This window comes from Cryptotermes secundus, unplaced genomic scaffold (assembly GCF_002891405.2).
Source record: "Cryptotermes secundus unplaced genomic scaffold, Csec_1.0 scaffold31, whole genome shotgun sequence".
Lineage (NCBI taxonomy): Eukaryota > Metazoa > Arthropoda > Insecta > Blattodea > Kalotermitidae > Cryptotermes > Cryptotermes secundus.
The window spans coordinates 820,536-842,856 of record NW_019743147.1 but is presented as its reverse complement, the minus strand read 5'-3'; the positions used below and the strand labels follow the sequence as shown (position 1 = coordinate 842,856).

General features: G+C 42.0%; 1 protein-coding gene across 1 annotated transcript; it reads left to right on the top strand.

Moving 5' to 3' along the window:
• The first annotated feature begins 1,374 nt into the window (after positions 1–1,374).
• On the top strand, positions 1,375–22,081 carry LOC111873707 (substance-K receptor). Its single transcript, XM_023868641.2, has 7 exons — positions 1,375–1,398; positions 10,690–10,875; positions 13,051–13,354; positions 15,130–15,308; positions 17,226–17,369; positions 19,764–19,943; positions 21,558–22,081. Exons 2-7 carry the CDS (start codon positions 10,702–10,704, stop codon positions 21,819–21,821), a joined length of 1,245 nt encoding a protein of 414 aa, XP_023724409.1. The 5' UTR covers positions 1,375–1,398; positions 10,690–10,701; the 3' UTR covers positions 21,822–22,081.
• The last annotated feature ends 240 nt before the right edge of the window (positions 22,082–22,321 follow it).

Below are 22,321 nucleotides of genomic sequence, written 5' to 3'. Positions count from 1 at the left end.
CTAGTATACGCTAAAATAGCACATGCTGTTGGTCACTTATTTTAAATCAAATAAAATCTATTAAAAATTTCTTTTAAATTTTGCAAAATTCTTATTACACCTCACAAGGGGCATCATCCACTTGTTGAGATCTGTATCCTTTTCTTCAGATGTTTCATTGTAGCAGCCTGTTTTCCTGTTCATAAGCCCATGGTTGTGTTACGTCTGCAATCTGTGCATTTCAAATGCACCAATGACTCATTCTATATTTTCCTTATAGTGCATCCTTCGGCCACTTGTCATCGCAGGCATATTGTGAAGGGGGTTCTGATAAGTAATTTTCTTCCTCTAGTGCTCCTTTTTGTATAGAAACAAATATTAATTTATATTTCCACAGCTGGCTCTAGGCCCAACCCAGCATTGTATCTAGTGGATACCAGGGGCTTTCCCCATGGATAGGATCACTGGGGTGTGAGGCTGACAGTTCACCTCCATCTAGTGCTGAGGTTAAAGAATGCATGGAGTTATACATCCATTCCTATACCTGTCTTCATGGCAAGGTGGTTAATTATACACAAGGGCAACTTTACCCTTTTTGACCTTTACATGAAAGTTTCATGCCAGTTTGATATTACGAATAATTTTAGGATATAAGAAATTATTTGTACAAAATCTAAAGATATGGTTCCTATAATGTGCCTGGTGTTTTGTGTAAGTACAGTATAATGAAATAGAGAAAGACCAAACGGGAAAGGATTTGGGGTATGTGTTGGAAGACGGAAATGTATATAGATTTTTAATTTTGCTTGAATCATTTTTTTTTAAATACAGAGAATTGTGGTAGATGCCTGGTTTGCCCTAGTTTTCCGCCCTGAAGATGTAGGCAGCATGACCTTCAGAAACCTTTGTATCCACCTATGAGATTATACCCAGAAGACCTCATCAGAGCATGTGTATTTATTTGCAGTCTCTTCTTTATTTGACCGCTGCATGCAGATATGGAAGATCCATGCGGAGACAGAGTTCGGCTAGCGATAATCTGTAGCCTAGCAACCACACTTTGATAATGGCTTAAAGTATGCGCAGTTCAAGTTTGAATGCCAGTGAGATGACATGCAAGATAGTAGACGCAAGTCTGACGTTATATGAAGGTGGTATATTTCATTAATTTGTTTTAATGTTTGTATATCTTCTAGATAAAAGTGTAGCCCATGGTTGACCAGTACTTTTCGGTGAGACACACAAAGATTGAACATTCTGTATTCTGTGTGTAATGCAGATACCACTTTATGAAGACTTGCTTTGAGTGGAAGATAAACACTGGAGCTAATTGAAGACGAAAGTGGTGTGATTGCATATCAGTAGCGTACCATTTGTAGCATTAGTTACATCGACATTCTGAAATACAGGCTGCATGAGGTGAGTTCCAAAATTGGTAACACTTCTCTGTGTTCTTAGTGAGAAATATCATTTTGATGTCAATTCTTGTGCTTTGTATATCTTTTTGACATTTGTCATCAGTGAGAAGAAACCTTTTATACACTCATAGACAATTAGGCTGTTGTCTATAGAATTCTGGAAACTAAAACTATAAGTTTCTGTGAAAATATAAAATTATGTGTTTATTCTGAATGTTTGTCACGATGAAAAGAAATATTCCTAAATATTCATGATTAATTAAACTGTCTGTCTATAGACAAGCCGTAGGAATAATACCATTCTGGTTAATCTGTTCCATACCACGCATGAGATATCACAATGAGAAATTATAATCTTTCTGGTGTGGATTTGCCATAGCAACGAATTCTTTAGTATTAGCACATTGTGTGAATGTAAATTATACGCCACATTATATAGGTCACAAATTATGTAGCAGTATTTTGTGTCGTATCTATGCGGATAATGTTTTGGTATGGATATATGAATTATAGTTAGTATTTAATCAAAGCATGTGAATTAGTTCGTGAAGATTTGAAAGGTTTTTCTTTGTTTTGAAAATATGCACGTAGAACCTGTCTGTGTAGATAAGTTTAGTAAAATTTGCCCATCAAAACTATTAACAACTCTGTAACTTATATGGTCGACGTTATTACTTTCTGATCATGAAATTGCTTTATCAGTGCAGTGTGTTTAATCAATTACAGTTTGATAGCATGGGGCATGTGTAAAACACTTTTTTCACTTCAGTTTCTTAATCCTAAGACAGTCGGTTGGACTACTTGGATGGGGGATCAGTCCATCACAAAGCTGCTACCTAAACAGGACAACACGAACACAAAATTCAGACAGACATATATACCTTGAATGGGATTCGAACCCATGATTCCAGTGTTAGAGCGGGCGAAGATGGCTCATGCCCTAGACCGCGCAGCCACTGTAATCAGCATGCATGAATTACATCACCATTTATATAATAGCAAACATATAAACTTTACTGTTTCTTGTATCATAAATGATTCATTTATAAGCTGTATTTGTATTTCTTGTAATATGGAATGGCTTTCTTTGGAATCAAATGTCCGATCGGTTTCCTGTATTAATATTTTCAGTTTACTTTTGAGTTCAATTAGCCGTTTTCTAGCAGACAAGTGTAAATATTAGTAAAGCATGAATACAAGTTTATAGGAAGAATATTATTCTGGAACATGGCTACTATACGAATTCCTGCAGTTTTCATAAAGCTCTGAACTTATGTGTGCAGTGACAGAGCTACAAGAAAGAATATGTACAAATTTATTGCAGTAAATTTTGTGCAGAAAAAAAAAGAAATGCGGCAGGCGACAGCGAAAATATTTGCATTTACTATTCAATTACATAGCGATTATTGGCAAAGAGTTGGAGCCATGAAATGTGAAATTTGGTATGGTAACAATTTTTGTTGTTGTAATTTTCCATTCTTAGGCATATAATCCCACAATTTGCAAGCGCGAGCATTTGCTCTGTACCGATTTCAAGGAAAATACGCATACCAAGTTCGTGCTAAAACGTTTTAGTGTCTGTACGCTGTTTATTGAGACCAACATCCAACATTTCCGTACATAAATAATTATTACTATAGGATTCCGACGATGGTGTATAACACACTGATGTATTGGGGTTTTGGACTTTATCCATCGTCCTGGTTTTTAAGATAACAAATAAAAACACGACGTTTCGGAAACTGGATCTGTTTCCGTCCTCAGGTGAAGGAAAACACCTATTCTGTTGGGTCCGTTAGAAAGAGCTAGCCTCTATCACTGGATTGATTCGTCCAGTGATTGAGGCTAGCTCTTTCTAACGGACCCAACAGAATAGGTGTTTTCCTTCACCTGAGGACGGAAACAGATCCAGTTTCCGAAACGTCGTGTTTTTATTTGTTATCTTAAAAACCAGGACGATGGATAAAGTCCAAAAACCCAATATATCAGCATAAATAGTTATATATTTATTGACTAGCGTATTGCCTTTTGAAAACTCAACAGACAATCTTCTGTAAACTTTCGTACCTCTATGTCCTTCCTTCTTTTCTCCCGTATTCCTTTGTCATTCCCTTTACTTGTCTGACCTATCTATAGCCCCTTTCCAAATTGAGTTCCATGTACTTTACGTTAAAGACATTTTCTCACCCCAGTTCCTTATTTCCTTTGTTCCGACCGTACCTTTAAGTCCTTTTCTCTTTCCGGATTCATTTCCTACCCCGTTTATTGTTCCGTCTTATCGTCATCCCACTCCTTCTTTCTTCCTACCTCTCCTTTACGTTAAACAGTTTACGTAAATATTGCAGGCCGTTGGACCACTAAATTCATCTGTCGCATCCTAGTAACAGTGCTACAGTCGAGTGTGACAGGAATAGCGTATAGCCTATATAAGCCTCTATTTAAATCATCAAAATTTATTTAATGTCATCTGTCTGAAGGCACATAGTGGAAATGAATGTAAAGGAACTCCGGCAGCCGCCAACACAGCAACTTAAAAAAAAAAATGACATTAAGAGCATTAGTATTATGGTTCATTATACAAGTATCATATCCACTACATGTTTTGATCTAAAATAACAACATAAAGTGGTCTTATTTGTCAGCTTTTGTGCTGGTGGCCACGAAAGTATCTTGAATACACGATACACAACGGGTTGCAAATAATACAGACTGCACGAACACTACTGCGAACTACATACGCACTACACCCATGCCGCTGCAAAACGAATCCAAATACAATGATAATTGGATGAAAGGACGACAGCGCCCAAGCAAGAATATTAAAATTTAATTAGGCTGTATTTGATTACATATTAATGATTTTTAGTGATTTTTAATAGGGTACAATTATTTTTAAATGGGAAATATCACATTCATAGGAGATAGGTGAAGTTACACATATTACACTGTGAAACAGTTTTAACAAATGATGAAGGCCGTATACGGTCGAAACATTTAGTGAAACGGAGAGGGAGATAGTAAACGGGTTGCATTGTGGACGGAAGTATAGTGTGTGAATGAAGAGTATGTTATTGAAACAAAACAAATGAAAAACTCCGTGGCCTGTAGTCCTCAACCGAAATGTACCGACCGATCGGCCGCCGCTTGTCGGCGAAGTTAGTGCCAACTTTTGCGGGTAGAGGGTGTCACGTAGTCAGCGCAACGGACGCCACGGCCTTTAATTTCGGTTTTCTAGACCGGAGCCGCTATTTCCTTGAAATAGCTCCTCAATTATCCTCACGAGGCTGAGTGGACCCCGTTCCAGATCCATTACTTCTCAGAAAATCTGGTAGCGCCGGGAATTGAACTCGGGACCTCTGGAACTGTAGCCAGGCACTTTGACCACAAGACCACAGAGGCGGTCATATTAATGGAACAGGATGCTTAAATACGAAGGTATAGGTTCATGCGTTACGGACCTCGGCACTCGGCTCTACCCTCTGGTTGTTTTACCCTCCAGAAGTAGGGGGCACGCGGTAGAGTAGTTGGTTGGGGCACTATGCTACAAGCCGGAAGGTTGCGGGTTCAAGTCCCGTTGAGGTCATTAGATTTTTTTTCAATTGACCTAATACTTCCAGCCGCACTATGGCCCTGGGGTCGACTCAGCCTATAACAGAAATGAGTACCAGGAATTAATTAAATAATTTTCCTGGGGAGTAAAGCGCGGCCGGGGCATAAGGCTGACAACCTTACCGCCATCTTTGAGCCGATTGTCTAGAACAGCGTTGGCCAACCTAATACATCTCAAGGGCCAAATTTAGTTTATAGAACACCATCAGGGGCCAGATACGGTGTTTCTTTCAGAAGAGTGGTCGGGGAGTATTGCCCCCCAAACTGAATCAGTCACAACCCGTATAAAAACAGTGCATTTAAACCTATGTATTTAAATTTTACGTTGCACCAATAATATTAAGCCGATATTGAAAATTTCACCAATCGATTTTATTGCCTTCTATCACTTCTACCCCCAGAGCATTTTTTCTTAAAGAAACACTGGCCAGATCATGTCTTATGTTTAGTTTTATATATGCCGGGGGAAAATGCAATTATAATTTAAGAAAGAAAAATAAAATGCCTTGAAATGTGCAATTACTTACCATAAAACAGCACAAATTCCTCTTTCAGCAGGGATGAGCACAAAAGACTTTCAATCATAGTTTTTATGGTCTAATGATTATACCTAAATCCTCATATACACACTGTTTTAATGAGAGCACTGTGGTTTCATAAAACTGGAAACCAATGATATAAAATCCACTTCTAATTGTGAGGTTGCCACTCGAAGAATATGTGATAACACGACATCTGAAAGTCTGTTCCTGTTCTTAGACTTTACATGCTTCAGCGATGAAAACGCTGTCTCGCATATGTAAGTACTTGCAAAAACAGAGCAAAGTTTGAGAGCCCAATTTCGTAACAGTGGGTAACGTTCTGGTGAAAGCAGTTTCCAAAAGTCAATTCCAGTAACCTGAGATGTGTTTAAGGATGGGTCACATTGAAGTTCACAAAGCTCTAATTGCAGATGACCTGGCTGAGATTCTATATCACAATGTATAGGATTACTGAATAAAGAAATATCAGGTCGAAAGCTTTCAAAATCGTTAAATCGTCGGTCGAACTCTGAAGACAAATCTTCAATAATTTCAGTGTAGTCCCTAAACTCCAAGCCTTCTTCTTCTTCTGAGAGTTTCCGACAGCAAGGGAAATGTAGAAGGTTATTTTTGTCCAATGCAGACTTAAATAAATGTAGCTTTTTACGGAAACTGTCAACAAAGCCAACCATCTGACATATTGTCTGCTTCTTGCCTTGCAATTGCAGATTCAGGACATTCAAGTGTTGAGTGATATCAGTGAGAAAGGCCAAGTTTCTCAAGAATTCGACGTCTTCGAGATCATTCTGCAGTTCAGCAGAATTCGTAACCTCTTCTCTTAGGAATGTTGCTATTTCATGACGGAGTTCAAAGAACCGTACCAGACATTTCCCACGGCTTAACCATCTTACTTCAGTGTGCAGAAGCAGGTCCCCGTAAGCAGAATCCATTTCTTCCAAGAGGGTCAGAAATTTTCTGTGAGTGAGTGATCGATTTCCTCCTCTGATCAAATTAGTAATTTTTGTGACAGTAGCCATGGTGGTAGACAGTTTAATTGATTTGGCACATAGAGCCTCCTGATGTATAATACAATGCAAGGTAGGTACAGTAATTTGATTCTGTCTTAAAAATCCAACAAAACCGCTTATTGTCCCTGTCATTGATTTAGCGCCATCTGTTACTATGGAGGACAATTTTTCAAAACCACCGAATTCCTCCACTGCACTCTTAACAGCGTTAAAAATATCGACACCTCTAGTTGTGCTGTGTAAAGAGCACACTTTTAACAACTCTTCGAAAATTGTAAAATCTTCCTTAATTGCACGAACAAATATCAGCAACTGATTAGTATCCGAAACATCTGTGCTTTCGTCGAGAGCAATTGAGAAATAGGAACAATTAGCGATAATGTCTTTCACATTATTAGATATCTGGTTGCTAATATCTTCCAGCCTCCTAGTAACAGTCTGTTTTGAAAGGGGCACTGTTTGAAATTTGTTTCCTACCTTATTTTCATTGAAAGCTTCTGCCATCTTTATCGCACAGTTCTTAATTAATTCACCATCACTTAACGCTTTTTTAGCTTTCATTAATTCATATGTCACGAAATAAGAAGCCAGCAAAGCTTCTTCTTGTTGTTTTGTTTCATTGGTAAAAAGAGATTTCTGCTGGAAAAGTTTTTTCTTTAACTGATCGCAGACTACTTTCCTTGATTCACAAGAGTGTTTTCCGAACTTCTGTTTATGATTTGTCATGTAATGCCTCTTTAGGTTGTACTCCTTTAAAACTGCTAGCACTTGAAAACATACTAAACACTGTGGCTTGTGGTCTTTATTTAATATAAAAAAATAGTCATGTTCCCACTCAGATTTGAACGCCCTATTTTCGCTATCAACTTTTCTCAATTTACTATTTGACATGCTGTATCACTCACAATAACTTCAAACACAATTTTAATTTAAAAACAGTTCTACACTCACACTCCGTAATCACACTTCACTTTCTAAAATCGCACTAACTGGGAGACATTTCTGCTAAAACTGGCACTTAACAAAGGCCAGGATGCCGAGAGAAACGGTAAACATCCCATCGCCGCGAGCAAGCTGGGAATGGTTACTATTTTGAAGGTGTCATATATCCTTCACCACTACGGTCTTCCCTTCAGTGTCATCTCCCTACAGAAGTAGGGTTGGGGTACTTTGAATTTCCATGACATGAACACAGTTATTAGAAAACCGTTTGAACTGTCCAACTCAGTAAGAACGTATACAGTCAATTGCAAAATGCTGTAAGCTAATGAAACGTCCTATTAAAAACTGAATTCTATGCCAATACAGCTGTGAAGTTAAGATTTTTGAAAATAAACCTGAGACTTGGCAGGGGGCCGGAGTAAATCAAGTCGCGGGCCGTATCCGGCCCGCGGGCCGCCAGTTGGCTATCGCTGGTCTAGAAAATGTGGGACTCTCGACGTTTCACAACCCTATGGACCTTCACGGCCTGGTACGGGGATAGCTTTACTTTTTTTTTTTATTGGGAATATAAACCCGACCGTCTAAAATTTTGTTCTAATCAGTAAAAGCTCTGAATCCAGTTTTCCTCTTAAAATGGAATTTCGTTCTAATATTACGACCTCTCGAAACAGCATGATTCATTTACACAAACACTGAGTCAGCTGCCTCGGTAACCGCTTAGAAAAGTCGAAGGTCTACCGCCATTTTCTCGAACAGGGAAACTGTCACGAGACACTTTAATCTGTTATTTTACCTGTTCGATAAAGGGCAAAACGCGTTTTAGTAAATTCCTGTTATCTCATTGAACTGCTAATATAGATACTGGGGCAGTGGATTGGACAACCACCATTGTCTGCTTTCGACTTCATTCTAAGACTCAGCTGAAGGCACACGAAGATAGTTCCATAGCTACAGCATATGTTGCATTGTGATATACAGGATGTAACCGAATGATATGGACAAATCTGGGCACGAGTTCCAAATACCAAAACAAGAAAAAGTGTCCATATCAACATGTGTCTGGAAACATTTAATTTGTGAATTATAGCTGAAAGAATGCGAGACGGTGCTCCGGCACATTGTAGCCGTGTTGTGAGAATATTCTCAGTAACAGCTACTGCATGGCCTCCCCGCTCACCGATATAAATCCTCTGGATTGTTACCTGTGGGGATACCTAAAAATGTTTGTGTATGCAGCTCCTGTTGACAAGGAAGGGGACCTCACCATCGCACTGTGGATGCCTGTCAGACTATCCGCAACTGCCCCGGCCTCTCTGAACGGATGCGGCGGTCCAAGATGGGACGTGTCGAGGCGTGCATTGAATCTCATGGCGGACATTTTGAGCACTTATTATGAATGTGCTCTTTCAGATATAAGTCGCAAATTGAATATTTCCGGACACATGCTGATATGGACATTTTTCCCCGTTTCGGTATGTGGAATTCGTGCCGAAAATTTGTCCACACATTTCAGTCACGTACTGTATAATTTACAAGTATTTTTAGAAACATACGACCACATATCAATGTACACTCAGTTCTAGGTTGCGGAATTTACACCGAAGGATCATACGATTTAATGGAAAGGGGTTGAGGGGGGGGTTGTTGGTGAAATTCTAAGAAGTACCATGTTACCTAGGGAACATAAATGTCTTATATTAAGCGGACGTCAACTGCGTACCAGAGACCGCTTTATGGTAATGACCATTTGATTGCCCGGATTACTGCCGTCCTGTTGTTGTTAGTGTAAGGGATAATATGCTCATAACTAACTGACTTCGTGAAGCTGAGTCCTTCTTGAGAAGCCGTCAGTTGTGCAGCTACTCAATAACTTCCCAACATGTTATGGAACCCGAAGGTTCATTACCGCGCTCACAAGAGCCCTCCGCTGGTCCCTATCCTGATCCAGATCAATCCAGTCCATAACACCCCATCCTGCCTCTCTAACAGATATTTTAATATTATCCATCCATCTACATCTTGGTCTTCCTAGTGGTCTCTTTCCTTCTGGTTTTCCTACCAATATTCTATACGAATTCCTATGCTCTGCATTTGTGCTACATTCACCTGCCAATCTCATCCTCCTTGACTTCATCATTCTAATTTAACTCCTTGAAGTCAGACAAATGAGAGGGAGTAGTTTGGAGGGGACGGAAAATTGTTCCATCACGGAGGTTTCCAGGCAGTGCCCCTTGTCCTTCTGGTACAGGTACGTTTGAGGGAGGGTAAAGTTTCGGGAAGTGAAGAAGGTAAATGGTTAGGAAGTGGACTTTATTGTGAGTAGAGAAAATAAATGGAGCAAGGGCTTTACTCTGTATAATTCTATAATTGATATTGACGTTGGAAGTGCTGAATTGGAGTGAAATTTTAATTAGACATCATGGCAAAATTTTTGTGTTACCAATGGGAGGGCTTGCAGGTTCGTCCGAAACGTTGGTACAAGACGTCAAATCCCAGAAGACTGATATTAACATACGCTTTCTGATAGCATGTTCCCCACTCCATATGCTATATCTGAATCGTCATGACGCCCTCTGTTATCAGCTGTAGGCAGACCGAAAACTTGTTCACTCAGTGCTGTATCCCAGGTCTACCTCTGCTTACTGGGGGAAAAAAGCCAATATCTAACTTCCAAATATCTCCTGGAGTTGAGATTCTCATGACAGTGAGCTGCAACATCACTTAGCCTGATAGAAATTTGCCGACGTTTCGGAGGAGCACTCTATCTCCATCTTCAAGTCGCTCCCTTGAAGGCGATATGTTCCTTCGAAACGTCGGTTAACACTATATCTACACGGCGCCACATCCCAGAAGACTGCTTTCATCAAGTAAATATAGGTCCGATCACAGTGGCCGCGCCGTGTATGGCGTGAACTGTCTTCGCTCGCTCGAACACTGGGATCGTGGGTTCGAATCCCACTCAAGTCATGGTTGTCTGCATTTATTCTGTGTATGTGTTGTTCTGTGTGTACTTAGTGGCCTTGCGACGGACTTATCCCCCGTCAAAGGAGTCCTATCGACTATTAAGAAACTGAAGTGAAACAAAAATCTTCCACTTACATCCTATGTTTCAAAATTGGAGTAACAGGAAGGAGAGTCGGAGAGTAATGTATATCCGTTGTCGTCAAACCGTTGATCGATCAGTTCCTTTAGGAGGTGCCAGTGATGTGTGTACACAGGAACGTACCAGACTACACCAACTGTGATTCCGGTATTACAACTGAGCTATCGACGCCGGACACAAATTCCACCATCAATGATGGCAAATCGTATAACTTGGAGATGGACATCCGGTCTGGCTATCACGTGGTCATGTCTCGGAACTCTACTTACGACAATGTAAGTAACCAAAGAATCCTGCAGTCGAGTAGGAACTGACGACGTAGCATGTAGAGGACGTATCGTCAATCCAATTTTATCTGCTTTAGTGACGAGTACATTTAAGGAGCGCACAATCGGACAATGTTTTCAGAACCACCACTACACCAGGCGCCGGCATTATAGCAAAGAAGTATAGTGTCACGTAAACATACAGATCTAAAAAGGGGCTGAAAAGTTGGTTGAGGCATTATGCTACAAGTCGGAAGGTCGCGGGTTCGACCTAATCCTTCCAGCCGCGCTATGGCCATGGGGTGGACTCAGCCTCTAGCAGAAATGAGTACCAGGAATCTTCCTGGGCGTTAAAGGACGGCCGGTGCGTAAGGCTGACAACCTTACCGCCATCTGTGTGTCGATTGTCTAGAAAATGTGGGAGTCTCGACGTCTCACGATTGTATGGGTCTTCACGGCCTGTTACAGGGATAGCTTTACCTTACCTTTTACAGATCTGAAAATCTCATTATTTGGTTTCGAGTTTATCAATCATATTTATCATCTATGAAATTATGACGCAGAGAAAACCTACTGACCAGTAGTAGCATAGGTATATAGGAAAATATTTAAACTTAAGAAGAAGATGGTAAATTTATCCTTATGCATCATTAATTAACCACCGCGCAATGAAAACGTATGGGGCACTGTGAATACAACTCTACCATTCTTAGCCTAGGTGTTACATGGAGCTAAGTGATTAGCTTCACGGCCGGGCCGATTTACCTCTGGGGGAACAGGAAACTGGGTGGGCCCCAGAGCCCTCATTGGTTTTAAGAAGAAGAGAAGAATCTCTTGCTTTGTCGGGAAACGAACCCCGACACCTCGGTCGTTCAGTCCGTTACATTATCGCTGTACGAACTGAGCTCTATCGTCGAAAACAGGAAATTATTCACCGTTAAATGTAAACAGGAAATGAAGTAAGGGAGGTAAAAAAATTGAATGAAAATACGGGAATACGAATTATACAAATTGGATTACTTTAATTAAAATATACAGAAATTTAAGTGAGTTCATTTTAGGACACTATACCTCAACAGCGTGCCGTTGCAAGGGCGCAGGCCAGCTGAAAATTAAAATTCAAGTCAACTAAAAGAAAAGGACATATTTGTCCTTCTGCTTAACTAATTCAGCAATATGCCATAAAGGTGTATGTGGGAGTGGATGTATAGATCCAAGTTTTCTTAACCTCGGCATTAGTTTGAGGTGAGTGGTCAGCTTCACGCCCCGGCCTCTTAACCCCCGGGGAAATAGCCTCCGGTACCCATTGGATAGGAGGTTGGGTGGGCCTCAGAGCCGGTCTGGACGCTGTGAAGAAGAGACAATTCTTGACCCTATCGGATCTCCAACTCCGACCCCTTGGCCGTCCAGCCCGTAGCCAGTCGCTGTATCGACTGAGCTATCCCGGCCCCTATTTAGCCAACTACGTGAATAAATATAAAAATTCTCATTCGTTCCATGTATCAGTGTAACATAATACAAATCATTACAGAACAAGTTAATGATGGTGCCCCTTTTGAGTGTGTGGACTCCCTACAGCTGAAGTAGGCCAATAGAACCAACAGCCCAACAGGGAGGTCCAGTACCAGAAGACTGCCATAGGAGTAATATTCTAAACTCACTTACGGGAGGTTGTTGGTTAGCATTCGGCTGGACACCGCCTACTTTGAGAGTTTCCCTGTGGTTTTACTCAGTCTTTCCAGAAAGAAATACCTCTATAATACCTCGACTATGCCACAACCACTTCCTTCCAGATCCTTTGAATAATTCATCCGTTATTCCATTATCTGACGCTATGCAGTTCAGCTGCTGACTGCCTTGTAGCGCCGCGATGTCTCAGATATACCAACGGCAGAGAAACCGGCACTGTTCCCGGCAGGGGATCACCACGACGTCCAAACACGTGGCCTTGTGTCCAACAGGTACCGGCGTCTTTGTCCCCGGAGCTAAAGCGGCCGGGGCGTGAATCTGTCTACCTAATGCCAAGCTCAGTATTGGTGGAATAACATCTATCCCCCATACGTCTTCATGGTCTGGCACTTAATTAAGCAGGGAGACAACTTGACGTTTGCTGACGTCATGAATAACCCAGGAAAAACATCACTTCTATAATTTTCCACAGCAAAGCATGTTTTGTGTTCACAGCTTGACTACTCCAAGTACTTTTTTCCCAACGAGATGTGGCTACGGAAAGCGGATTGGGAGATTGGCTTGAAGGCGACGGCGTCGCTCGTCATGGTGATCCTGGGAATTGTGGGTAACGCTCTGCTGCTAACGGTCGTATTACGAACCCGTTCTATGCGGACTCCAGCAAACCTGTTGATTGCCAACATGGCTGTCGCAGACCTGGCAACGCTTATAATCCTACCCTGGATATTCATATGCATGGACTGCTTTCAGAACTACATCCTGGGAGAAATTGGCTGCAAAGCGCAAGGATTTCTTGAATGTAAGTACAATCTAAAGTCTTCGAATAAAATACGCACTTATTTAGGTTGAAGGGCCGCTCTAAAGTTACCCTAATATAAGAAGCCTTTGAGAGTTGGTATAGATTAGTCCGTATAGCGAACAGGGATTCAATTCTCGGCAAGAGTACAAGACTTCTCATGCCGGCTATGGGTTCTGCGGGTTGCTTCCGCGGACGTAAGGCGGCAGCGACGTGAAGCTGACCACTCAAGCCGAGGTTAAGAATGTCAGGGCTGTACTTCCATTTCTCCCTACGTCTTTATGGCATCGTCTTATATTCGAATAAACGTAAACAGTTATTAACTCCGAGTTTGTGTGCGTTATGCGCGAGGGCTTCTTGAATTCGAGTAAACATTGACAGCTGTGCTTTGTATCAAGGACACCTTATAAGTTTAAAAGTGAAAATATCCCTATGAGTAATTAAGCACCGCACCATGAAGTCGTGTGGGGAGTGGACGTATAGCTCCGTCGTTCTTAACCTCGACACCAGATGGAAGTGAGTGATCAGCTCCACTCTCTGACCGCTTTATCTCCGAGAAAAGAACCGCTGGTACCATCAGATAGGGGTGTGGATGGCGCCAGAAGTGGTCTGGATGCTGTGATGAGAAGAACCTCTTGCCTCTACAGGGAACTGATCCTCAGTTCCTCTGTAGCATGTAAGTTCTTACGTAACATCTAAATGGGCCCAGCATTATACTGCCGCGTATTCGGCAGCTCCGGTTTCAAAACCTGACCTAAGTTTCTCCTTGTTTTCTCAGTCCTTCCGGATAAATTCCGAGATCCTGCATAAAATTACGTCATGGCTGCTTTTCTCAACATTCTTTCCGCGGACAGCTCAGTCGGTATAGTGACGGGCCGCGGGCCGAACGGCCGGGATTCGATTCCCGGCAGAGGCAGGAGATTTCTCTCTTCTCCACATCATCCAGACCGAATCTTGAGCTCACCAAACGTCCTATGCAATGGGTACCAGGGGTTTTTTCTTTGGGATTAAAACAGCCGTGGCGTGAAGCTACATCTCACTTGCATCTAGTTCCGAGGTCAAGATTGGTGGAACTGGAACTCAAGTCTCCATACGTCTTCATGGCATGGTATTTAATTAATTTAGCACAGGCATAAATTTGCCTTACCTTACCTTTCCAGTTCGGAGTCGGGATAGCTCAGTCGATATACTGACGGGCTTAGGGCTGGACGGCTCGGGTTCCAGTCCCAGCATTGAGAGATTTCTCTTTTCTCCACAGCGTTCAGACTGACTCTGAGGCCCACCCAGCCTCCTATCCAGCGGGTAAAAGTAAAGCTATCCCTGTAACAGGCCGTGGAGGCTCATAGGGTTGTGAGACGTCGAGGCTCCCACATTTTGTAGATAACCGGCTCACAGATGACGGTGAGGTTGTCAGCCATACACGCCGGCCGCCCTTATCGCCAGGAAGATTCCTATCCAATGGGTATAGGGGCTAAAGCGGCCGGGGCCTGAAACTAACCACTCACCTCCATCTAGTGCCGAGGTCAAGAATGACAGAACTATACCTCCACTCCCTCATACGTCTTCATGGCAAATGCTTAATTAATTAAGCACAGGGACATGGTTACCTTTCGATCATTAATCTGCTAATGATTCGACGTTGTTGTGAGCTACTGTAAGCTTCGCTGTTTGAACGAAGGCCCTGGCTGTCACTTGAGCTTTATATTCAATAATAATAATAATAATAATAATAATAATAATAATAATAATAATGGTAATCAGAGGCGTAATGTGTTTAGGTTCTCTTCTGTTCACTGGAGTTCTCAATCTGGTGGCCGTGAGCTACGACAGACTGACGGCAATAGTGATGCCACTGGAGGCCCGGTTAACAGTTCGTGGGGCCCACATCCTGATGGCATCCACCTGGGTAACGGGCGTAATCCTCGGACTGCCCCTCATCTTCTTCAGAATGTACAGGGTTAGGGTCAGAACAAGAAGTGCTGGGAAGAATGCATGGCACCTGTTTTCCTCCCAGCATAACCTTCACCATAAGGTGTTCTGTGTTCTCTTAATAGTTGCAACTGCATACTTCTTACGGCTAAAGATAATATACCTAATTGGCTGACTATTCAAATAACTGACTGACTGACTGACTGACTCCGTCGTTAGTTGTAAACCTGCACATAGACTTAAATGAGACTTCCTTTACTTTTCTGTTATGAATGAAATTGCTATTAGAGTCGCCAAATCAAGGAGAATGAGATTTGAAAGGCATGTAGCATGCATAGGAATGAAGAGAAGCTCACACAAAAATTTTTGCTGCAAAACCAGAAGGAAAGAGGCCATTACGAAAACCTTGATGTAGATGACAGGATGCCAGTGATATTTCTTAATATCAAATAAACGAAGAAGATGGCTCAAATGGTAACGCTTCGGAATTATGTTCGGTAAGTGACCGGTTTGAATCCTGGTCGAGACACTGGCTATCATGTCTGAGGGTTTTCATGGTATTACTCAGCCCCTCCAGATAATTGCCAGGAGAGTATCTGAAATTAAGACATAACCGCTCTCCTTCCAGATCCTTTCAAATTCAGTATTCATTTATCATCCTACCATTCGACGCTATGCCTGTAATGTTACGCAAAAGGGGGTTAAGTCACTAAGGACCACTCTTCAGGGTTCATACAGTAACGCACTGGACGGAAGGTACTGCGCTCGGACACGTTAGGACACGTGGCATGGTTTTTATTTGGCCCTTTTAATGCGGGCAATTTTATTATGCACTTACGTCATTTGACCAAATTTTACTTATGTTTCTCTCCATAACCTCAATAGAAGCAAACTCCTCCTATACAAAGCAGTACTCAAACCCACATAAGCTTATGGCATTCAGCTATGGGGGACAGCCTCCAGTTCCTACATCGAAATCCTCCAGCGCTTTCAATCCAAGGCACTCCGATCCGTTCTGAACCCACCTCGGTACATAAACAGCCACAGGATCCATGCAGATCTACAAATGAACACAGTGCTCAGTGAAATAATAACTGCAGCCCCAGTGGGCCTAGGTCTACCTCCATGAACTTCTCCGTTCACTTCGGTTTTTCTCGATCTTACACATACGGTAGGACTCCTTGGGCGGGTGATCAGCTCGCCGCAAGGCCTCTACCTGTACACAAACACAGAAAAACGCACACACATAAACTAAACATCCATGTCCTGAGTGGGATTCGAACTCACGATCCCGGTTTCCAAACGATTGAAGACTGTACATGCCTTAGACCGCTCGGCTACCGTGACCGGCGGAATAAGAAATACTTAAAAAAATTAGAAAACCACACCAATGCACTAGCAGAGAACCTACCGGACAACCGTGATACTACACACAGACTGAAAAGATACACCGTCCAAACTCCACCAGACAGCCCTGAGTAGGACACAAATAAAAGCATCAAAATGATATCTAAGTGAACAAAAAAAAAACATGTGAGTTACGCCCCTGGACACAACTCATTCTCGAGCCAGTACTTATTGAACATACGTTTATTGGAAAGCCTGCAGATTGTGTGTAATAAACGTGTGAATAAAAATAGCACCGGAGATACACGTAGGATTTGAGGTTATGAAGATTGGGATATAACATCGTGTTGTCCGTTAAAGTAAACCAACCTTTCGGAGGAATATATCGCCTCCATCTTCAGGGTCGAAGAATAAGCCTGCTTCATACTGGTTTCTTGCTTGTCTTATTGTTCAACACTAAAAATGAGTGCGGCATGTTCCTCTGAAACGTCAGTTTCTTTTTCATATGAGAAGATAGAATTAATTACAGACATATTTCGAGTTATTGGCAGTTTTGTTAAATAAACAACAAACATATATGTATATATAATTTTTGTAGGAGCGGAAATGGAAGAATTTCTACGAGACTTACTGCACAGAAGAAACTAAGGTAATGCCCATTTACTGGTACGTCGTCATCGTCTTCGTGGTCTGGCTGCCTCTCGTCATCATGGTCCTCTGCTATTCCGCTCTCTTCTTCAAGGCAAGTTCTCCTGGTAATTCTTACGAAACTGTCTCCATAATTCCACTTTCTCAAAGACATACTTAGGTACTGACTCATGGAGCTGAGCCCTTCTTGAGGAGCCGCCAATTCTGCAGCTACTCAAGAACTTCCCAGCATTTTATGGAACCCAGAGGCTCATTATCGTGTTCTCAAGAACCCTCCACTGGTCCCTATGCTGAGCCAAATCAATCCAATCCACACCATCCCGTCCAGTCTCTCTAAGATCGATTTTAATAGTGTCCACCCACCTACGCCTTGGTCTTCCCAGTGGTTTCTTTCCTTATGGCTTTCCCACCAATATCCTATGTGCACTCCTCGTCTCCCCCTTTCGTGCTACATGCCCTGCCCTCGCTTCTCATAGATATAGTTCGTGGAAAATATTGTGATCGTTAGAATTCAATCTTTGGGATTCTGACAGATTTACATGTTTTTTGCTCTCCGGAATTCGAAATAATCGTTTTATTTTTGGAATGCCGCCTGTCTCTACATACGGGCCTCGCTGTCACCTGAACGGTTACACGAACTGAGAGCGACAATACCATAACTGCAAAATTATGGGCTCTTCCCCCCCCCCCCGCAAACACTGGTAAGAAAGGGTTGAAGCCGATACAGTGGCCGCGCCATCTAAAGCATGAACCGTTTTCGGCCACTGGAACCCTGGGATCGTGGGTTCGAATCCCGCTCGAGGCATGGTTGTCTGTACGCGTTTATTCTTTGTTTATGTTGTTCTGTGTGTAGTTAGCGACGGGCTGATCCCCTGTCCAAGGAGTTCTACCGACTGTGTATGGTACTGGGAAACTGAAGCGACGACCAAAGTCCGAAAATCTGTAGAGCCATGAAAGGGAGGAAATAAACGTCTCAAATAATTTTGATTAAATATAAGCAATTTCTGGAGACCATCACCTCAAACCAAACGCATATGTGGTATATTTTGGAAAATAAAGGTCTGTCTTCGTTCGATATTGGTTACAATTTGATTATCCGTAGAGACACTGAACCCAGGTAATGCCTCAAAATATCATTAAATTAAAGGGATTCGAACAACGGACCCCGGCCGGGTCTAGTATTGTCATCTGCAAGTGCTGAGCTTGTGAGCTCTCTCCGTTTTTACACATCAAGCCATCTTCTTCTTTGTCTTCCTGGATCGCGTCTTTCTTAAATACAAAATACACGTATATTTCTTTCTCAGAAATCTCTCTGACGATATTTGTTAAATTTCGCCAGTTTTAAAGTTTACTGTTATCAAGGTCTAAAATATCTTTCATGATTAAGATAAATATTTTTTAAATTATTTATTTTAAGGTAGAAACTTTAATTGACGCAAGTAAGGAGTTTGGTCTAGAAGTAAACACAGAGAAAACTAAGTCTATGTTACTGTCTCGTCACAAGAATGTAGGGCGAAATCATGACATGAATATACTATTTAACAGATCCGTTCAAAATTTGGCAGAGTTATAATATTTGGGAACGACAGTAACAAATCAAGTTTCGTTTCAGGTTGAAATTAAGTTGAGACTTAACTCGGGTAATGCTTGCTACCATTCAGTCCAGAACCTTTTGTCTTCTCGTCTGCTGTCTAAAAACGCAAAAATTAGAATATATCCTGTGGTTCTGTATGGGTGGGAAACTTGGTCTCTGGCATTAAGGGAGGAACATAGACTGAGGGTGTTTGGAAACGGTGTCCTAAGGAGAATATTTGGACCGAAAAAGAGATGAAGTGACGGGAAGTTGGAGAAAACTGTTTAATGGGGAGCTTCATAACTTGTACTCTTCTCCAAGTATAATTGGAATGATCAAGTCAAGGAGGATGAGATAAGCAGGGCATGTGGCATGAATGAAGGAGGAGAGGAATGCATATAGGATATTGGTGGGAATTCCAGAAGAAAGGAGACCACTATGGAGACCAAGAAGTATGTGGGTGGATAATATTAAAATGGATGTAAGGGAGACAGGATGGGGTGTTATGGACTAGATTGATCTGATTCAGGATAGGGACCAGTGGAGGACTCTTTTGAATACGATAATGAACCCTCTGGTTCCATAAAATATTGGGAAATTCTAGAGTAGTTGCGTGACTGGCAGCTTCTTAAGGACTCAACTCCATGGAGTTAGTAAAGGGTCATGATTCGTCGCGCGTGTATGAGGAAATATGTATAATATTTTCCAAATTTTTTTAATATGTAAGGAAGTTTTTAAAATTTAAGACTTCTGAAGGAACTGATTAGCTTAGCGGTAGCGCTTTAGGATTTTATTCCGGAGGTGCTCGGTTCGAATTCCGACTGAGACTCCGTCTGTCCTGACCAATATTTTTCATGGATTTCCTCGACTAGGCCCCACACCTCCAGAATACAAGTCATGTGCTCGTTTCCACAGCTGGGTCAGTACGAGAGAAGGGTCTTGCGGCGTGAACACCCGATTAATGTGAGCTACAAGACCAAGGTGTTTCGCACCTTGTTCGTGGTGGTGTTGGTGTTTGTGGTGTGCCGCGTACCCTTCACGGCCCTCATCTTCTTGCGTGCCGACCTGCAAGGGGGCACACAAACCATGAACCAGGTAAGTATTAACTTTTCTTTAAATTATGAACTAGACAAATTGTTTAGAAATACTGACAGGTCAGGGCTAACATTTTCGTTGCAATGAAAGAAATAATTTTCTCAGAAACATTGCCTTGTCAGTCTCCCCAAAATACTGAGCAATTCTTCTGTTCATATTTTTACATCAGCGGAAGTAAATAACCCTGTTATAGGTATATGGTGTTTGAGCAAGAGTAATTACAGACTGCCAGGGAGCTATATGTACTTGAGTAAGGAATGAGATTATAACTTGAACTCAGCATGGACAGGGTTAAATATTGACTGATATAGTGGCTGGACTCATCTACCAAAATAAAACTCGTTTGAGGCTTAAATTACTCACGGCAATCAATATTAGGCCTAAGATTACTGTGTTTTAAAGTATGACAACATTTATTCTGGTAGATGAGTAAAATAAAAGAAACTAAAATTATACCTTTGATTAAGTAATTAAGCATTACGCCATGGAGACGGATGGTGTAATATATATATGTAAAAAGTAAAGTTATCCTTGTAAGAGGCCATGGAGGATCATAGGGTTGTGAGATGTTGAGGTTCCCACATTTTCTAGACAATCGGCTCATAGATGATGGTAATGTTGTCAGTCTTACGCATCGGCCGTCCTTTACCCCCAAGAATATTCCAAGAATATTCCTGATACTCATTTGTGTTAGAGGCTGAGTCGACCCCAGGGCCATAATACGGCTGGAAAGATTATGTCAATTGAAAAAAACTCAACGACCTCATCGGGAATTGAACCCGCTACCCCCCAGCTTGTAGCATAGTGACTCAACCAACTACGCTACCTATATATGTGTATATGTATAAATCTGCATATTCTTAACCTCGGTAATAGGTGCAAGTAAGTGGTCAGCTGCAAGCCCTTCCCAGGAAATATATGTACTTGGTACTCTTTGGCTAGGAGGCTGAGCTGGCCCCAGAGCCAGTCTGGACGAAGCGGAGAAGAGAACTTGTAGCACAGTGGCTTAGCCAACTGCACTACGGTGTGCCCTCGATGTCCTTTTGTTGAATTTTTGATAGTAACAATAGAATTATTGCTTATTAGGGGTTAAAATGTTGGAAAACTGGTCTGAACCTCAAGCTGTAGGAACGTAGCCCTGTACGTGCTAAATTAAAATGAACCCGAATACGGGGTTCACCTGTTTCCGTCCTCAGGTTTGGAGTCCCTTAGAAACAGCTAACTTCGATGACTGGACAACCACTGTCAGATTCACACAGCTTTTTAATCACCTGACACCAGGCTAATTCGGCGGGTTACAACAAGAAAATACTTGGGTGATTAAATAGCTGTGTGAAGCTGACAGTGGTTGTCCAGTGATTGAGGTTAGCTCTTTCTAAGGGATCCGACAGACTAGGTGTCTCGCTCTCATCTGAGGACGGAAACAGATCCAATTTCTGAAACGTCGTCTTTTCTAATCTCTAGAACACCGGACGATGCAAAAAGCCCCCAAATCCAGTAATTCTGAGTGTTGTACACCACTGTCAGAACTCTTCAGAATCTATCAGTAAGTGTGTTTGATGTCGAAGGTAACTGGTAACCCAGGGGGATGATATATAGCATATTTGGTTGCAGGTTGTTGATGGCTACAGCACCCTGAGGTTCGTCTGCCATTATCTGATCACAGTGAATGCCGCAGTGAATCCCATTATCTACGGCCTTACCAATGAAAACTTCCGGCGTGCTTTCCGAACAACGATGCTTGCCCGAAGGCTGTTCGGGGCAGCCACTACTGTGACCGTTCCACGAGCACCCCTTTCGCCAATCCGCAAGCTTGAACCTAGGAACCTTTGTGACAAAGCTGACTACAAAAAGCAGTGGTTCAGCCAACCGAAATAAATTAAGGGAAGGATATGGAGCCTCAATTGCTACAACAAATTCTTCAGGAGTTTCGTTCTATTTTCGGTGTTTCCGAATATACCTTCCTTTGTCAAAAAAAAAAAAAAACATTGATAGTATGTAACTTTAAACAAGCGAAGTTCCATGCCTTCAACGAGATGTCCTTTGTGACGGATTTGGTTCCCATCAGGTATTCAAAATAGTATCTAGTAATCTGCCAATCTTCATTCCACCAATTGCTCCACAATCACCCTCACCTATCATCTCGGGCTGGTACAATAGGCCAGAAGTGGCCGCAGTACAAGGGACTTAGTCCCACCCCACTAGCAATAGAAAATAATAGTAAAAAGTCAGCGTCGATAACTAAGGCAATAAAGTAGATGGAGGCACGCAGTAGCGTAGTTCGTTGAGGCATTATGCTCTAAGTCGGAAGGTCACGGGTTCGATTTTTCATTTTACCTAACACTTCCAGGTGCACTATTGCCTTGAATTCGACGCAG